This window comes from Tilletiaria anomala (assembly GCF_000711695.1).
Source record: "Tilletiaria anomala UBC 951 chromosome Unknown K437scaffold_60, whole genome shotgun sequence".
Taxonomy (NCBI): domain Eukaryota; kingdom Fungi; phylum Basidiomycota; class Exobasidiomycetes; order Georgefischeriales; family Tilletiariaceae; genus Tilletiaria; species Tilletiaria anomala.
In genome coordinates, this window is record NW_013546962.1 from 55,384 (window position 1) to 73,580 (window position 18,197).

General features: G+C 56.9%; 7 protein-coding genes across 7 annotated transcripts; 4 read left to right on the forward strand and 3 right to left on the reverse strand.

Moving 5' to 3' along the window:
- The first annotated feature begins 49 nt into the window (after positions 1 to 49).
- On the forward strand, positions 50 to 2,765 carry K437DRAFT_257447 (uncharacterized protein). The gene has a single exon (XM_013386959.1). The coding sequence runs from the start codon at positions 116 to 118 to the stop codon at positions 2,684 to 2,686; it is 2,571 nt and encodes an 856-aa protein (XP_013242413.1). The 5' UTR covers positions 50 to 115; the 3' UTR covers positions 2,687 to 2,765.
- On the reverse strand, positions 2,742 to 4,958 carry K437DRAFT_151639 (uncharacterized protein). The gene is made up of 4 exons (XM_013386960.1): positions 4,293 to 4,958; positions 3,984 to 4,219; positions 2,910 to 3,914; positions 2,742 to 2,826 (listed from the first exon to the last, which is right to left on the reverse strand). The coding sequence occupies exons 1-4, from the start codon at positions 4,816 to 4,818 to the stop codon at positions 2,797 to 2,799; spliced, it is 1,797 nt and encodes a 598-aa protein (XP_013242414.1). The 5' UTR covers positions 4,819 to 4,958; the 3' UTR covers positions 2,742 to 2,796.
- Positions 4,959 to 5,738: 780 nt separating this feature from the next.
- On the forward strand, positions 5,739 to 7,363 carry K437DRAFT_257449 (putative GTP-binding protein ypt5). The gene is made up of 5 exons (XM_013386961.1): positions 5,739 to 6,210; positions 6,308 to 6,368; positions 6,447 to 6,540; positions 6,635 to 6,760; positions 6,849 to 7,363. Exons 1-5 carry the CDS (start codon positions 6,048 to 6,050, stop codon positions 7,101 to 7,103), a joined length of 699 nt encoding a protein of 232 aa, XP_013242415.1. The 5' UTR covers positions 5,739 to 6,047; the 3' UTR covers positions 7,104 to 7,363.
- A 425-nt stretch (positions 7,364 to 7,788) lies between these two features.
- On the reverse strand, positions 7,789 to 8,770 carry K437DRAFT_263509 (ubiquitin-domain-containing protein; the record flags this gene model as incomplete). Its single annotated transcript, XM_013386962.1, has 5 exons — positions 7,789 to 7,839; positions 7,863 to 7,905; positions 7,928 to 8,142; positions 8,292 to 8,506; positions 8,713 to 8,770. The coding sequence occupies 5 exons, from the start codon at positions 8,768 to 8,770 to the stop codon at positions 7,789 to 7,791; spliced, it is 582 nt and encodes a 193-aa protein (XP_013242416.1).
- A 722-nt stretch (positions 8,771 to 9,492) lies between these two features.
- K437DRAFT_248403 (uncharacterized protein) lies at positions 9,493 to 11,618 on the forward strand. The gene is made up of 3 exons (XM_013386963.1): positions 9,493 to 9,976; positions 10,049 to 11,363; positions 11,438 to 11,618. The coding sequence occupies exons 1-3, from the start codon at positions 9,642 to 9,644 to the stop codon at positions 11,465 to 11,467; spliced, it is 1,680 nt and encodes a 559-aa protein (XP_013242417.1). The 5' UTR covers positions 9,493 to 9,641; the 3' UTR covers positions 11,468 to 11,618.
- A 1,172-nt stretch (positions 11,619 to 12,790) lies between these two features.
- K437DRAFT_257453 (uncharacterized protein) lies at positions 12,791 to 14,949 on the forward strand. Its single transcript, XM_013386964.1, has 3 exons — positions 12,791 to 13,065; positions 13,439 to 13,626; positions 13,692 to 14,949. The coding sequence occupies exons 1-3, from the start codon at positions 12,940 to 12,942 to the stop codon at positions 14,626 to 14,628; spliced, it is 1,251 nt and encodes a 416-aa protein (XP_013242418.1). The 5' UTR covers positions 12,791 to 12,939; the 3' UTR covers positions 14,629 to 14,949.
- An 872-nt stretch (positions 14,950 to 15,821) lies between these two features.
- Positions 15,822 to 16,895, reverse strand: K437DRAFT_151749 (uncharacterized protein). The gene is made up of 2 exons (XM_013386965.1): positions 16,645 to 16,895; positions 15,822 to 16,552 (listed from the first exon to the last, which is right to left on the reverse strand). Exons 1-2 carry the CDS (start codon positions 16,757 to 16,759, stop codon positions 15,891 to 15,893), a joined length of 777 nt encoding a protein of 258 aa, XP_013242419.1. The 5' UTR covers positions 16,760 to 16,895; the 3' UTR covers positions 15,822 to 15,890.
- Between the last annotated feature and the right edge of the window lie 1,302 nt (positions 16,896 to 18,197).

Consider the following 18,197-nt stretch of genomic DNA (forward strand, 5'->3'; position numbering starts at 1 on the left):
ACGAAGACATCTTGTACATTGAGATAGCATCGCACGCCATAGAGTTTGCCGTCGTTGAAGGAGGCAAGCAGAGGGGGAGGCAGAGCATCGATGCGAGTCGGGTCCGGCTAAGAAAATGGCAGTGTCGTCGCCTGCCGGCTGCTCATGGCGTCGGGCCGCCTCCTGCTGGTGCAGCAGCAGCAGGACAAGGCCGCCGCGAAAGGCTCCCGCGCTGAATGGTCGGCGGGCGGCGTCCAATGCTGCGGGTGCCTCTGCCGCGTGGAAGACGCACATTGATCAAGGAGACGGCGCGGAAGAAGCGCAGCCCATACCCGCTTACCAACCATGGCAGCTGCGCAAGCCGGCAGCCGGGGACAGTCGTGCCCCGTCCTCGCGCCGGGCGCGGCGTCGGCCCATCTTCCAGGTCAATGAAGAACTGGCACGCTTGCCGCTGCATCAACTCTACACCGGGGGTCTTACTGCCCTCTTCGCTCCTGCAGCCGCAGCCGCAGCCGCGTCGCAGGAAGCGCTGCTCACCGATATCGAGGGCTTATATGCGTATCTGCCGCAAGCGCACCGCTCGGCAGACACAGCATCGCTAGCATTCCCGCCAGTGGCAGCGCTGCGAGCAGAGCTGCAGGCGCGCAATATACCCGCAGGGAACTTTCTCGCCTGGTGCTACGCCCTGCACGCACGCTCCCTCGCCGAGCTGCGCGCGTGCATGCAGTCGCAGGAGCCCGCTTCCCCGCCGAGCTGGCCCACCTTCCTGCTGCACCAGGCCGTGCAGCTGGCCCGCACGAAGACAGAGGCAGCAGAAGCGGTGCAGCTCATCGGAGATAGTCTTAATGAAAGTTCTTCCAGGGGCGCTATGACAATCCTGAGCGCTGCCAGCGAGCGCTTCCTGCTCGACCGGCGCTTGTATAGCGTCGCGCAGCCTCTGACCCGTGTCGTTCTCCGCTTTGCCCAGCGCTCCATCGAAGCAGAGGCCGCTGGCATCTACTTCACGTCCTCCACGTGCAACTCCAAGGCCAATGCCAACACGAGCAGCAGCACTGGATGTGGCGACGGCGAGAAGTCCACACCCACGCCTGTGCCCTCATCGCCCGTGAAGTACGCCCGCCAGGCACTGTACAAGCACATGAAGACGCTCGAAAAGATGCGTGCGGCGGACGAGCGATGTCGCGCCGCGCTGGGGGCCGTGCGTGCGTTCGTCGAACAGCATGCCGCCTTTGCCAAGCTGCGCCTGCGCAGGGAGGCGCGCGCCGCGCGCTCAATCGTCGACGCACTCACAGACGCTGCTGCGAGCGCCGCACAAGGCACGAACACACGCGCGAATCCGAGTGCCGAAGAGACCCTCGCAGCAGCGAGCACGACCAGCGTGCTCATCGCGGCGCACAGGCTCCTGGAATCACGGCAGCGGGCCGGTGCGCAATTGCCTTCTCCCACATCGATGCATGCATCGGCATCGGCAGCAGCAGCAGTGCATGCTGTGACGAAAGCGATGGAGCACCTCCTCAAGCACGGCGACCACGAGGCCGTTGTCGAGCTGTGGCGCACATTGATGCACAGGAGGATCCAACCAAATTCCAGCACGCTTTCCGCCGTTGTATGTGCACTGATCCACCTCGGTCATCCCGCGAAGGCGGTCGAGCAGCTCGAGAGCTGGCTTGCGCCTGCGGCTACATCCTCTTCTGGCGAGGCTGCTGACGACAATGCGGGTGCGCTGGAGCTGCAATCGCACCAGGCGTGGGTTCAGGCGGCGGAAAATGGAAAAGAGAAAGCACTGCCATCACCGCGTCCGATTGTCGGAACGTCGCTCATGCTCGCAGAGACGCTGCAAGCGCTTGTGCAGCAGGACAATGATCCCGTCATTTTCCCGTGCCTCCAGTTACTCCTCCTGGAGCGCGGTGTGCAGCCCGACAACCGATGCGTTGACATCATCCTTCGCGCCGCCAAGCATGCCTCACCGCTTCCGCGCTACGACGGCGATGGCAACATGCAGCAGCAGCATTACCACGGTGCCGCCAACGCGACAGCAACAACATGGAACGACGAGCTACCCGCGCTCGTCGCGCGCGACGCGTTCCTCGCGTGCATCTCTGCACAGTATCCCGAGCTGATTGCCGCGCGCAACCCGCTCGAAGAGGCCGTGGCGCGCGCACAGAGTGGCTGGCTCATCAAAAGCGAAATGTCCATGCGTAAGCTCGAAAACTGGGTCGCATCACGCTTCCATCTGCACGCGCACGCAGGCTCTGGGTCGCACACGACGGCCGCCGCTGCATGGATTGAGCGCTGGAGGCACATCGGCGCCACGCGCAGCGTCATCTTCGAATCGCGCCTGCTACAGACGTACATGTTGCTCCTGCACCGCCTGCGCCTCCTGCAGCTTGCGGGGGATGTCGATGGCGCGCTGCCAATCGGTGACGAGATCCTGCGCGTGCTCGCGTGGCACCGCGCGCTGCATCTCGTGCCGAGCCACATGTCCGTTTGCCTCGCGTGTATGGAGGTCGTCCGCTCAGTCCCACCCGCGTCGCTCGCACGGTGGGGAGGAGCGGTCGGGGGACGCGCGCGCGACGGCTTGGAAAGCGCCGCGGGCCCGCTGCATGCCTGGCTCGCTGACTGGCTCGGCGAAGAGGCAGTACCGAAGGAGGAGGAAGTAGCGCAGGTGTGGGTGATGACATCTCGCCCGCAACGAATTCGAGAGTGATCCTCCGGCATGACCATATGCAGTGGAAAGGCAACCCTTGCTCCACAGGTGTACTTTCATTTCTGTGATGCATGTTCTGATACATATGGGCGCCTCTCGCAAGATGCGGTTTAGCTAGGCGCATTCTGAGCACTCGCTTGCTGTGACCATAGTAGGAGATTTGCATGAGTAATTCCATCGACTGGCTACGAGAGAAACGTGCACTGATAGACAATGAACTCACAAGTGACCCCAAGAGTGCAGCGAGATTGGCTGGTAATGACGATGGCGCCTGCGCGGTTGCAGCAGATACTGGAACGGAAGCTGGAGCTGATGCCAGCTGGGCAGGTGGAGGCAACGAAGCCACCGGGCAACTGTTAGTGGGTGTCGCTTGCTGATGTGGCTGCGAGGGTGCTGGAACTGCTCCCATTGTCTTCAACGACGCAAGGAGCTGCTGGACCTTTTGCGCCTGCTCAAGTCGATTTGGATCCAACGAGCGATTGGCTTCGGTCGGCGAAGCGCCCGTCCCTGTTGCTGCCACAGGTGGCGCAGGAGGCACCTGAGCGAAGGGGCCCGGGCCAGGGTAACGTACACGCGCGTCTGCGACTCTGTACAAATGCGGTGGACTGCCCTGCAAGCCGGCAGGCATCTGCTGTTGTTGTTGCTGCTGGGGGCCGCGTGCACTGCTCCCACCTCCGCCTCCTCGACCTCTGCCATCTTGAGCGCGACCTTGCGCTGGGCCCTGACCGCCCTGTGTCCCAATGACGGCAGCGACAGACAAGTCCCAAGCGAACTTCAAGTCCCACTCTCCGTCCAAGTACTTGGTGCCATTCATGGAGTCGTGTGCTGCTTGACACGCTCGGCTGTCGTAGAACTCGAGAAAACGCGTGTGAGATTGGTCTTTATACCTGCGGATCGACTTGATCTCTCCGAATGGCAAAAAGACCTGATAGACATCGGCATCCTGGAGTGCCCGCGAGCCCTTTCGAAGCAGGACGAAAAGCGTGCCCTGGTTCTTGTCACGATCACACCGTTTCTGCTGATCTTCCTCTTTAGGTAGACTGTAGTGGATGTCGAGCTTGCGACCGTTGAACTCAAAGTCTTGCATGGCTGCTTTGGCCGCCTCGGCGGCGCGAATATCATAGTAGGTACAAAATGCCAGGCCACGCTTACCAGTAAGATCGAAGAACTTGGTAATCTCGCCAAATGTCCTGAATCGAGCTTGGACTTCGGCAGGATCGGTGTCAAACTTGGCATGTCATAGGAGAGGTATCGTCGATTCAGTCGAAGTTATACGCAAAAAGGGATGCACACTCACGTCAATGTTGCGCAGGAACAGCGTTCGCCCTGGCCTTTCCTTCTTCATTCTCTCTTCCTTCAAGTCGTTCGTCTCCTTGCGAGAAATACCCCGAGCCTCTTGACGACCTTTACGCCCATCGCGCGGTCGGACATCCTCAACAGCGGCGGATCCTGTAGGCTCTGACCCATAGACACCACCACCACCGTACCCTGAATACTGTTCATACAGAGTTGCAGGCGGCATCTGCATGTTCACTGGGAAGGTGGGAGGTCGAGTGTCAGTCAATGGGCTGAGGCTGAGCGGAAATGTGACATTTGAACGACTCACTCGGAGGCCCGTCTATCCGTTGGCCCTGAGCATAGTGGTCGAAGCCAGTGGCAGCACCAGGGTAAGGGAGAGCGGGAGGCGCAGCAGGGGCAAAATGAGCAGGAGGTGGGCCGGCATATCCTCCCCCACCTGCATTATACGGAGGCCTTACCGGCGCCTGCGATGGGCCAGGTGCACCATAAGGTGCACTTTGTGAAGCCATGATTCCATAGCCGTAGGAGGGTGGCGCAGCTGGGGGCATACCGGCATGTGGATTCATCCCTCCATGCGATATGCCCATGCTTGCCTGGACATTCGCACCACCAGAACCTCCATAAGCATACGACTGTTCAGGGCCAGGAGGGTAGGATGAGGGACCCGGCGCACCGTACGCATCTTGAGGGAATTGCACCGCTTGCTGCTGCTGATGTTGCTGTGCTGGATGGCTATATGTAGGGCCACGCACTTGCCCTAGGCCCCTTCCTGCGCTCCCACCACGGCCGGCGGGCCGGGCATCATATCCACCATACGGGTGATGCCGGTTCATGCCTGCTTAGCCTCAACAATGCTCTCTGGCTCGTAGCAATTGTGTAGCGCCTGTGGGAACTCGAATTGGCTGAGAGCCTTAAGAGGCGCGTGCTCAGAGAATGCACCTGAGTCTGTTCAAGGGGTTGATTTGCTCGAGGCCGACCTTTCTCAAGCTACCTCAAAGCCGGTAAACACGACTTTCAATTCTTCTGAAAGATGAAAGTTGCCTTTGCGCCACTCTTGGACGACTGAGGAAGGTCTGTCGCGATCTGTCCCTTGAGAGGTCTCCTCTCAATGGTATGGAGCTTTGGATAGAGGCAAGCTTGCGAATGTCCCTCGGACTAACCTCTCACTGCTCCAGAGTCGTGGCAGATGAACCCTCAGGTGGCGAAGGATGGAGGATCTTGGATCTACTACCTTTGGACGCTGTGACTTTGCTCAAAGCAGCCTCTCCTCAAGGTACTCTTGCTGTGTTCTGACTTGGAAAAATAACAGCCCACCAGAAGACGCTAGCTAGCTCAGATTGAAGACGGAGGTGCGGCGAACTCTCCTCAGGGAACCGAGTTTGGCCGAGGCTCTTGGTGGTCCGTAGGGGTGGCGAAATCGCTCTTCGCCGGCAGCTTTGTGACGAACGAAGGAACAGATGCAGCTCGAAGGTCTCGTGTCGACTGAGGATGGGGTCGTGAGCCCTGGCAGCAAGCAAAGCCCCAGAAGAGCCTCCACAGCGGAGCTTTGAGAGAGTCGAGCGGGCTTCCAGCCTCTGGTGATCTGATTGGCATGCACTTACGCAGCTGCAATTGCGACTGGATGTACAGTCGCCGTATGGGGTAAAGGTGAAGGAAATGGTAAGAAATTGAGAACAAGGGGAGAGAAACTTTTGAGTGCGGGCCGCGCCTACGGCCGTTAGCAAACCCACACAGCCTCCTCCTATCATCAACACAACACTCGAACCCATGGCCGGGGAGCGACGTTTGCTACGAGCTGCTTGTCATCATAGCTTTCTCAGCTTGTTTGGCCTCGGCGAGCGCCTCTCGACCTCAGGTATCGCATAGCATTGGTCTCCCAGCGAAACTCGGCTCTCCGAGTTGGGCAGATATCTTACGTCTGCTCGTCGCTGCACCCTAGCCGCGCTTGCAGTCGACGCACTCACTATCTCAAGCTACGAGTTAACGTGCGCCTCTTTCCTTTCATTGGCTGCCTTGTCTTTGCCTTCCGTAGCTTCAGCATCGAGCACCACAGTCTTCAGTCATGTCCTTTCGCAACGTAGGGCCGGCAGCAGGCACAGGCGGGGTGCCAAGGACTCTGCAGTTCAAGCTGGTGCTTTTAGGAGAGTCGGCTGTGGGCAAGTCGAGTCTGGTTCTACGGTTTGTCAAGGATCAGTTTGATGACTACAGAGAGAGCACGATTGGAGGTGAGTGCTTTTCGTTCATCCATACCAGATTACCAGCCTGTATGCTGAAACCAACCTGTGCCTTGCCATTCACCTTGCACGACACTATCGGTTGCAGCTGCGTTCCTCACACAAAGCGTCAGCTTAGATCCGCAAACTACTGTCAAGTTCGAGATCTGGTAAGCCAGGTACAACGCTGGGCTTCATGGTATGTGGCTCATAATCACGATCCCTCGACTCTTGCTGCGTTATTGCAGGGACACAGCCGGGCAGGAGCGATACAAGAGTCTAGCGCCAATGTACTATCGCAATGCCAACTGCGCAGTCGTCGTCTACGACATTACACAAGCGGTCAGTCTTGTTTTGCGCCTCCTGGCTCATAGGCAGAGCGCGGTCGCACAACATGCTGACATGCGTTGACTGTGTGTTTAAATTGTCTCCTCAGAGCTCGCTGGAGAAGGCCAAGTCCTGGATCCAGGAGCTGCAACGACAAGCCGATCCCAACATTATCATCGCACTCGCAGGCAACAAGGCAGATCTAGCATCGACCAGGCGAGCGGTACCGATAGAGGTGGGCCGAGCTGGTTCCGCATCGTGTGTTTCTGCATGCTGCATCGCTGATCATCCTTTCAACAAACTTGCCACTAATGATGCCCCAGGATGCCGAGCGCTACGCAGCAGAAGAGAACCTTCTCTTCCTCGAGACATCCGCCAAGAACTCCCAGAACGTCTCGGAGCTCTTTACGATGATCGCGCGCAAGCTCCCGCTCGAAGCGGCGGCGAATGCACAACGGGGAGCCGGACGCGGCGGCAGCGCGATCACAGGCGCTGGTGCAGCCGGAGCTCGTGGCTCCGGCGTCGATCTGCGAGGCGGGCAAGGTCACGGGCAGGGTCAGGATGCGTGCAACTGCTGATGGATGATTGGGTGGTGATCGGTGGCGATCGGCATTTTGTCGCTCTCAGTCATCACGCTGGCCTCTTTTCGGCTCGGCCACGATGCGGTATGAGCTATGCAAAGTTAGTCAGCCACACCTTGCACGCACAGATGCGCGTTTCTTTACAGCACGTACATATACATAGCATGCCTCTCGAACCTGCGCATCGACGTTCCCGACCTTCATGTTCCGTTTGTGTACTCTTATATCATTAGGACTATCAGCGCTGTGCTCGGTTATGAATGTGTTCCGCTAAAAACCTGCTGAAGGGCTGACCCCTTCCCTTGTTCGACCCTTGGCAGACAATGTGTGGTACAAAACTAGTGCCTTCCAATGCATAAGACTACAAGCAGCGGCGCCGCCTTCCGACAAGAATGGACGTGGTACCGTCCAAAGCTCTTGCAGGAAAAGCCAAACGCCTGAAAGAATCAAGTGACGTTGTGTTTACTTGAGCTTCTTCTTCATGCGCAACTGACTCGAGTGACCGCACTTCCTCTTGCGGCAGTTGGTCGCACGCGGTGGCAGGCGCGCGTAGCACTTGCGGCAGATCTGCTTCTCGCAGTTGGTCTTGGATGCGAGCACCTTGAGCGAGGGCTCAATGATACCACCACGGAGACTGCAAGAGGGGGGAAGAAAGCGGTCAGGAAGGCTCGGTGCACTCCAATCAATCAAGAGACGAGGTCTTAAGCAGCAGCACCATGGCAGGCAGCAACGACTTGCACAACACACAACACAGACATTGTGACAATGCATGCGTTTGTGCACCCGCGCCCTCGTCCCTCTTCATGATGTTAAGTACGCACCGAAGGACCAAGTGCAGTGTGCTCTCCTTCTGAATGTTGTAGTCGCTAAGGGTGCGGCCGTCCTCGAGCTGCTTGCCAGCAAAGATCAGACGCTGCTGGTCTGGCGGAATGCCCTCCTTGTCCTGGATCTTGGCCTTGACATTGTCAATGGTGTCGCCAGACTCCACCTCGAGGGTGATCGTCTTGCCGGTCAGAGTCTTGACAAAGATCTGCATCTGTTCGTCATATGCAAAGGATGGGGGTTAGTCATGTGGACTAGCTATGTGGTATCGATAGCAGTGTTCCACTAAAGCCGCCACAATTCATCCTTGCCTAGTGTAGCCTTCTCTACGCCAAGCGTGTCCTGCATCTAGAGTGATCACACTTGCAGCTTGAGGGCAAATGCCTGTTTCCATTCGACTGCTGGAAATCCAAGTGCCCTACTGTTCTTCGCCACCGATGCGAGCATCAATCCAGCTACTCCCATCTGAGAGCTAAAGAACCAGCTGCGGATATACCATCCGAAGGCGTATTGCGGGATTCCACCTTCTTGTATGCTTTCCCCAAAGTATGACCACTGCACGCTCGCAGAGCATGTTCCTGCAGAACGGGGACGCTGTCATGGCTGGATGTCGAGACCAGCAACCCTTCCGCAATGGTCTTTTGTAGCCAGCCTTCCTCCGGCTTGCTGCACCGGTTTCAGCCACTGGGGGGGTTCACTCTTCCCGCTTGCAATTGCTGCCATTGACGCTCGCATGATGGCAGGGTGCTGCGTCACACCTGCTCAACTACCTCCAATGACATACTCTTGCCTGGCGAGCCCCCCATCCCAAAGGCTCTCGTATGCGGTCTGGCAGTGACCATGTTGTTGCGCCCATCGTTCTCGCCTCTCTGCCTGGTCCCCCGCTCGCAGTCCCACGCACGGACAGCGGGCCGCCTTCAGCATCCTTCGCTTTGCAGTAAAGCTCACCTTGACTAACTCTATTGCCCTCTGTGCTGAATGGACCGATGAGAGATCGTGGCCTCTGGAAGGTCTAATGAATACATACGTGATGAGGACTGCGAAGAAGCATCGTGTTCGCAGACGGGCTTGCAAGCGCTGCCCTGGATGTGGTGTGTGCGTGACATTACAGGGTGGTTGTGTGGGCGGCGGCGCAACATTGCCGCAGCAGGGTGCTGCTTGCTAATTTAGGTCCGACCTAAAATATTCTGCCAGCACCTCGTTTTAGTTCAACTGTTCTGTCTGTTGGCCTCGGCCGAGAGCGGAAAAACTGGGTGAGTCAAGGAGAACTCTCGAACCCTAAGTCATTCAGTGACCTGTGCACCACATACTTACGTTGGTTGTCTCGCTGAAAAATTTTCTGGGTCAAATGAGTAGCCTATCCAACTCAGACTTGATTCTTCTGTGACTATTTCTTTCAAATTTACCTGAATATTTACCACGCATGTCCACCTTTCGGGCCTCTCTGTTAGAATATCCCTGATCCAAAAGAAGACTGCTGCGACCCTTGCAATTTTTGGGCAAAGAGAAACGTTAAAGGCATGTGCAAAGCTGAGTTGCATATATATATACAGTCTAACCGCTGCATGATTGCTTGACCATAGTGAAGGCCTCCAAGCATACCATTGGACGTTGTTGAAAGCATTTGGTGTGCTGTCTGAAGCACCCCAACAGACGTCAAACAAGCACCTTGAAGTATTATTGTACGGCAAGAAACCGGTGCAAGACGCCAAGATGGCGACATTTGTCGACTCGGTCGGTCTCGCTCCAGCGAGCACCCCACAGCAATCGGGAGTCTCATTCGGGCCTGGCGGGACCCCGTTCTTCACCTGTCTATCCTGCGCGATTGCCTTTCCGAATCCAGATGACCAGAGAGCACACTATCGTACAGACTTGCATAGGTACAACATGAAGCGGCGTGTGGCGAGCTTGCCGCCCGTCAAGGCGGACGCTTTCAATGCCAAGATCCTCGAACGCAGACAGCAGCTTGCGAAGCACCAGAGTGGTGGCGCTGCTGAAGGGAACGAAATTGAGGAGGAAGAAGCAGGCGGAAGGTGCAGCCCTTGCGGGTGAGGAGGGCCCCGTCTCGAGGATAGCGCTCAACTGTGACATTTAACTGACGTGATTCGTACTTCATGCAGCAAAACCTTTTCATCACGGAATGCCTACAAAGACCACATGGGATCTCGCAAGCATCGCGAGACTGTAGCCAAGGTGGAGGCTCTAAAGGGGTGCAAGGCAGCTCAGGGGCCACTACCGGCCGCAAGCAAAGACGACGGGGCTCCGACCGAGGAAGTGCCGCTCAAGTTTCGGGTACCGTACGCGGAGGCAGCGCCATCGGATTCCGCAGCGAGCGGACTTGCTGAAACCGGCTCGCTCAAGGAGGCTTTGCCGTCTGTTTCATTTAGCTCCGCTCAACTTCCTTCGCATTCCAAGTCGAAACGATCGAATCTGCCCACCACCCTTCCAGATGATGCGACAGAGGAGCAGATGCAAGCAGCCATCGACGCCAAGGTCGCCTCTGCATCCCGCATCAATCCCAACACGACCTGTTTCTTTTGCATCTCGCCTACTCAGCGCTTCTCTTCTTTGGAGGACACATTGGCGCACATGCGCAAGGCGCACTCATTCTTCATCCCAGAGCGCACCTACCTCACCGACTTGGCCGGCCTCATGGAGTATCTCGCGGACAAAGTAGCTGTAGGCAACATCTGCCTCTACTGCAATGGGCACGGCCGCGGCTTCGCTAGCAAAGAGGCGGTGCAGGGGCACATGATCGATAAGGCGCATTGCAAGATCGCGTACGAGGAGGAAGAAGACAAGCTGGAGCTTGGCGATTTCTACGATTTCAGCAGCAGTTACCCCGATGTAGACACAAGAGAGGAGCGGAGGGAGCGGAGGCGGCTCCGCAAGGAGGCAATGAAGCGGGTCACTGCCGCTACCGATTGGGAGGTCATCAACGATGAGGATGAGAATGGCGATGCGGCGGTGCAGGAGGATGGAGAGTGGGAGGATGAAGATGTAGAATCGGGCGATGACGACGATGTCGACAAGAACACGGAAGGTGATGATTCGGACACAGACTCAGATCTATCCGAGGCCCCGCAAGCACGCTATGGAGACAACGAGTACGAGCTCGTCCTCCCATCAGGCACACGATTGGGCCATCGCGCAATGCGGAGGTATTACAACCAGTCGCTTCGCACGACACCCGCCTCTTCCGAGCGCTATGCACCGGGTGGCAACAGCGGTGGCGCGCTCGCGCGCCGGCTCATCGGCGACGGTCGGTCCGCCGAGGACCGTAGTGGCACGCTTGTCAAAGACCGAGGTGGACAGGTGGTCCGCGCTAGAAACCGCGGCGAGGCGATGGAGGCGCAACGCTACTATAAGGAGTTCCGGGACATCCAGCGCAAGGAGCAGTTCAAGACGAAGATCGGGTACAGAAACAACAATCAGGTGAGAATGTTCAAGGTGGCGTCGGTGAATACTCGGATTGGCATCGCTTACGTACTCTGCTCCCTTCTCCGCAGAAACACTTCCGCGATCCTCTTTTGCAATGAGCGCTTCCATGCTACCCTCTCTGTAATCTTCTAGTGTGTACTTGCGTCTTTCTATGTGCGTTGAGTCGACGTCACTCCGTGAGATAGCCTAGATGCACAACGCGTACCGTGCAGTTCAGGGCACCTCAAGCCATCATCGTATTATATGTAGAGCGCGCATCAATGCTTAGCCCGGGTGTTGCGCGTTGTTTGAACTCTTGTAGGTACGATTCTATCCACGGCCTCCGGTAGAGCTCCTTGCCGTCCCAAACCTCCGCGGCAGTACATGTACGGCAACAAGCTTTTTAAACTTTCCGGTCTGCGTATCCGTAGCGGGCGCTGCCGCCACCTTCATCATCGTAGCCTCCTGGCGCCAAGACGCAGGAATCGCCTTCGCTGAACGCCAGCAAGCTTGATGCGACGTGCGTCGTCACCGACGAGAGGCAGCAGCGTCGTCCAGGGGCCAAGACTCACGTCCTGCTCCAGCTCAATGATCATGTATTATGGTCGATGGGGCAGTCACTGGTGGCATCGGCGGCGATTTGGCAAAAGGAGCCTTCCACATCATTGGCCTTGAGACGTGAGCCGTTCCATCAAGGTGATGTGTGATTTGTCACAACGACAAGCTCTTTCTGAATCCGAAAGTTTCGAGAATACCAAGCGACCCGCGAATTACCAAGGGCTTCTCCCTCGTTCTCCGTCCTACTTCCGAGCAACCTCCCAGTCGAATGCAAAAGACTCCAGTTACTTGCGAGCCACTTGCTCGCCGAGGGGCCTCGCCAGGAGGTGCATAGTCATTCGCAAGTTGTCAAGTCCATCTTGAACCCCCACAGGCAGGTAGCTTGAAAGGGGAAAGGGCTGAAAGGTCTTGGGGCTTCGCAGTCACTTGATGTTCTCGCAGCTTGTGATTAGGAAAAGCTTGGTACTTTCTTATTGTCAGACATCGGACCTGATCGAACCCTTCGCGCATGAGCGTTGGATGCACATTATATCGTCCACTGGCATAATTTAACCTCCCCCCACCTCTCCCCCCCGTGGAATCGATATCCCCTCTTCGACACTTTATTCGTGCAACATGGACACTACCGATCTGTACAAAGGGCAACCGGCGGCAGGCTATCAGCGCGTTGACACGCGATATCTGGATACTTGAGGTTGAATCAATCATGGTTGCGAAGAGGCTATGCAGCGAGGATAAGGATGAGGATAGGATCCTGACGACTTGAATAAGTTAATCTTTAGTGTCGTCATTTTGTTTGGCGCGCGGCGCGGCGATCTCAAACCCTTTCAAAAAGCCTCCGCCTCAAAAAAATGCATCAGCTTTGTTGACACAACTAGGCTCAATCTCTCCATCTCCCTTGTGTTCTCAACGTCGATCTTTCCATCCATCCACACCTTTTCCATCTCAAAGCCAACGATCACTGTTCGACGGTCATCTCCCAGTAGTATCAGCGTCACCAATCTTCGTAAGCCTATACGGAACATCATCCACAATGCGGACCGTTCAGACGGCGCGCCGACACGGCCCATCCACCGCCCGCGCCTCGTCTGGCACCAATTCGCCGTCCACAAACAAGACTGCCTCAAATGATTCAGACCACTTCAGAGGCGCCATTCGCGTGAGTCAGTGCGTGCATGGTGCATCGAAAGATGGTCTTGCTGTCGATGGTCAGCGTACGGAAAGGAAGGAGCGCCGTGGCCTGGATGTCTCGGATTCGGAAGGGGAGGAGCGTGATTTCTGAATGATGCGCGCTTGTTAGGATTTGGCCGGGATTCAGGGTTCTTAGCCACCGTTAACATAGGTGCGCATCCACATCCGTGCACAATCAATGACACCTCATTCTCTCTAAACCATTCCCTCGAATGACTGAACGCCTAAAACGGACTCGAACATGCGTTTTGTGGATGCTTCTCGTATATTCTGCCCCTTTCAATCGCTCGGCTCGGACAATATTCGATGCGTCGCATCATGTATGATTTAACACGAATCAGTACAAGTCCAAGCAAGAGATGATTGAGATTGCTGAATCTCTCGGCCTCACCCTCGTCGAGAGCAACACCCGTGCTGAGCTTGATGACACCATCACCAAGCATCTCCTCGGCTCTGGTGGCGAACTCAGAAGTAACCCTCGTTACCAAGGTCTGTACGACTCGTTGGACAGGGACGCAAGGAAGGACGCGTGAGTACTCGTTGAATATCCTCCAGTCAGTTGCCTTCCTGATGCAAATCAGTTATCGCTGCCAGCGACTCCGAATCGGATGGTACGCCGGACCCATCAGGCAAGTCTCCGCGCAAGATTGCCGGTCGTCGCTCCAACGCGGTTGCCAACGGTGCCTCTTCCGCCATCAGCAACTCTGCGATCGAGGTGACCGAGGCGGTCAAGCGCACCAGTCTCACCGCCCGTTCGTCCTTTGAGGACCTCAGCTCGAAAATCTTTGGCGCTTCCCGCCAGGCTGGTGGGCAGGTCGAGGTGGCCGAGGAGGCTGCCGTGCAGGGCAACGCGTTGTTCAAGAAGTCACGCAAGACGTACAAGAAGTACGAAAAAAAGGTGCGCAAGGAGTATGTCAGGGTTCGCAACTACGCTTCCAATATCCAGCACATCACTGCCGCCCTGCTCATCATCGAAGCCGTTGTCCTGCTCACGGCCCTCATGCCACTCTACTCCGTCGAGTTTGGCAAAGCAGACCAATTCACTTCTGTCAAGGTCCAGCTGACAGGCCATCACCTCACGGCTAAGCTGCCCTTTGTTAGCATCAGCGTCCCGCACCCCAAGGTACTCATTAGCCTTGGCTTCTGGCAACCGCTGGCCGTCTGGAGCATCTGGACGTTCGCCATTCCGTACGCTGCCGCCCACATCATCACGTTTGACCGCGCGCACCAAGCGTCGCTCTTCACATTCAACTTTACGCGCCTCGTCGTCTTGCTGTACCTCGCGTACATCGTCCCACGCAGCGGCTTGTCAACACTCTCGGCCAACACGAACACGAAGCTCAGCACGTTCGGCCTCGCTGTCGGCGAGCCCTTGACCGCCGCCCGCCGCACGGGCCACATCCGGCCCAGGAAGCTGTGGAGCTACGACTACGTCCTTGACTACCTCCCCGCCGAGCTAAGCTTGCTTATCACCGGCGTTGCCACCGGCTTTACGCTGTACGACGCAATCGTTCACAGGCCTCGCGCTTGAGGGTGCAGCACTGCGTGATCTCAGAATTAGTTCGACTGTCGTACTACAACACGCCACGCCACATCACGTTTCGACCCGCTATCCCATTCCCTTATTACACACTTAATGATACCAGGTCTGACCGTCTAAAATTACGACATGCCAACGAAATACAAAGGAGCTCAACACACTCGCACGACTCGCTAAGCTATCCCCCGTCCGAAACACAAAGCCGGTAATTCTTCCTCTTTTCTTTCTGTTTGTGTTCGCGTCTCTCCTATCCGTGTTGCTTCCAAAACGCTTGTAGTCTTTTTTCAATGCTGCTTTTATATGATGTGCGATGAAGATGAAGGTAGCGTGCGGCTGCGCGTGACCTTTTCCACACTCGGAAGCTTCCCATACACGATTTCCGTTGTCTCAAGAAATGTGTACCGTACGTTTGGGGTCGCGTTGGAGTTAAGGGCAGATATGTCTAAATTTGCAAAAATTATCTAAAGTGCATACATTCCTCACTGTGTGCCGAGACGCGACTCAAGCCAGGCGCTTGTACACGGTGTGGAACGTGGGACACCACCAGGCATTGAACCACATGCGCGGGTGGAACGTGCCGATCTGCGGGCTAGACATCTCGAAGATGGCGTCGACGATCGAGTTGGCGACGTCCGAGTTGACGTGCGCGCCTTTGCTGAGCCCGAGCAGCATCCAGCGTATGACTGCCGTATGGCGCGTGTTGACGGACGGGTTGAGCGCGCGCACGTGCTCCGTTCCGACGTCCATGGCCAGATTTGTGTCGTACTATCGGCGCGTGCGCGGAAGGCTCACCTTGAGAAAGCCGCCAAACAGCCCGGGGAGGCGGGTCGCTCCGTTCGCCGCGTCGTCGTGGACGACGCGCGCACGGTGCAGCCATGCGTTGAGCGTCGTTGCGTCTATCGCCGCCTTATGCGTGCCCTGTACAGGGGGAGGAGGGGAAATGCAGCCAGGCAGGCAGGTGTAAGAGCAAGGGCGTTTCGGAACGGGTCCCAGCTGGGCTTCTCGAGCAAGTTGCTGTCCGGGTTGACGATAGCGAGGACCTCGATGAGGTTGTTCTCGAGGTGCGAGATGTGGAACGTGACATGCTCTGGCGCGAGCATCGGCGATGCGGCGTAGATCATGCCGACATTGGCAAAGCCCCGATGCGCATTTGCGAGCGGGCGCGGCAGCGTTGCGGTGATCGAGTCAGGGATCGAGATGGTGCCTGCATGGCGTGGAAAGAGTCGCGAATGAGAGCCCAGTGCGTCGCATCGTCAGCGGTCACAGTTCGCTTCGAGAGGCCCAGCAGTGCCTCTCTGCCCAACAGTGATGTAGAGCATGCCTGTATCACAGCTGTCTTCCTTCGGCATTCTCCAATCCGGCCGGACCGCCGCGCCGGGGCCCCGCTGTTGCACCGGGTGATCCACTTTCTCCGTGACCTTGATAGCATCTTGCATCCATCGACGGTGCATCGCAGCGTTGCCGGTACAGTCGAGAAGGAGTGCGCAGTCGACGCATTCAAGTTGCGCGGTCGATACGCCGTCGGGCTGGATCACGACGGCCTGCCTGGATCTGCCGTCCACGCTCGGGCGGACCTTGACGACGACTTTTCCATGCACGTTGACGAGGTCACACTGTAGCGCCTTGCCGTTGACAGTGTCGATGGGCTTCCCCGCGCCGGTACATCCCTCAGAGGGTTCGACGGTCTTGGCGTCCTGAAAGGTGAATGTGCGCATGATGTCCTGCATCAGGCGGCGCGAGGCGCAGTAGCCAGGCATGTCGCCTGCGTTGGTGACGAGAGCCTTCATTCCGCACAGGACCCAGTCCGCGTTCTCAACACGAAAGTTGCGGCCAGCGGCGGCGTAGATTGCCACTGCGAGGCGCACGCCGTATATCTTCTGAAGGTTCTGGCGCAGTATCGGGCTGTATGCATGGGCTGTATAGTGGCATCAGACAGCAGTCAGAGTGGCAGGGGAGAGGAATGGGCTGTATCTGGAAACGGGAGTGGGAAGAAAAACAAGAACGTACGCTGGTTGATCTGTCCAATGCGCGTTTTCCAGTCGCTGCCGGTGGCCCAGGGCTCGACGATGATGACGCGCCGAAAGTGGTCACGAGCGATGGTGGCGGCAAAGCAGCCGGCCATGCTACCGCCAGCAACGACGCAGGTAGCATCGAGCTTATTACTGGTGCTGTGGGCCTTAGGATTGGAAGCAGGCGCAAGAGGGGCCCGCTGGGTGCGTAGGAGCGGAATTTCGTGCTTGAGAGTCTGCACGCGCCAGCTGTAGGGGCAGGCGAAGGATTATGCGATAGTCCAGATGCCGTAGACGGCCAGCGACCAGAGGAGGAGGCCGAGGAGCATGGCGGGTGGCGTGGGATATATTTATCCTCTGCTGCTGTGCTGCGCTTCTGTCGTCGATGAAGGGCCAATTTGATGTATTCAGTGATGGTGTGGTGAAGGAGAGAGATGTGCGATGTGCCTACATGGTACACATTGCATGTATACTAACAATGTGTGTACTGCGTGCAGTGTGGAGTAGCTGCTAATAGAGAGAGGATTGTTGGCTTGAATTACATACTAACCCACGCTTATTCCTGTGGCAGCATTAGCTTCTTGTTTTATTGCGCCATACCAGGAAGTTGGAATCAATTGCGCCCACGTGCGTGCCACGGCGCAAGCCTTACCCCATAGGAGTGGATTCCTTCCCGATAAGCTTTTCTTTGTTCGAGCACACTGCCTCTGAGGCAAGAACGCTAGAGCCCGAGCTCTCGCCGAACCTTTTCATATGAAATTGCCGCGCCGCTCTGCGCATCCACGACGTACGCTGGTGCTGGGCCCCCTCACCATCTCCAATAGGCCAAACGGAGGCCGTGCAAGGTACAGCACTGGCTCTGGGGTACAACGCAGGGTATCTGCACCTTCAAGGTAGCCTATCCTGGAGCTGCATTTCTTGTGCTTTCACGCGCTAGGTCGATACAGGCTGAAAAGTCGCAGAGTCACCGCATGCTTGGCACCACCCAGCGCAAACGTTCTGGCATGCCTTGTCAGGGCGTACATCTTGAAGGGGACGGTTGCTTCGTTGACTGAGCGTGTCATGGTCTTCTGTCTAGTATTGCGGTCTACGGGCATGTGCTAGAACACACACACACTGCCACTTCGGATCGCAATACATGCGGGAAGAAATCGTGAGCAATCGGCCCTCAAGTCTTGACCCATCACTCTGAAACCACCGTCCGCGGGCCCTACATTCGTTCATGGGTGCGTCTCGTAGCTTGCCCTGAAGCAAAACGGAGAGCTACCGATGCTTGCTCTAAGTACTAAGGAATTGTGCCTCGTACTTTGTGCATGATGGCCACTTGATCTGTTGACGCACGTTAAGCAGCAGTTGGTCTTCGAGCCACCTGGTGAACTATGCGGGCGCACAATGTCAAGCAGGTGTCTGCAGTCAATTGGCGCTCAACACTCGCCTATTCGACACCAGCCGGCCGTGCAGGGCAACTTAGGTACGAATGCCGAGAGCAGAACTCACCGAGGCAAGGCCATTGTATGACCGAGAAAGGTCGCTTGGACCCGGAGGTCAAAC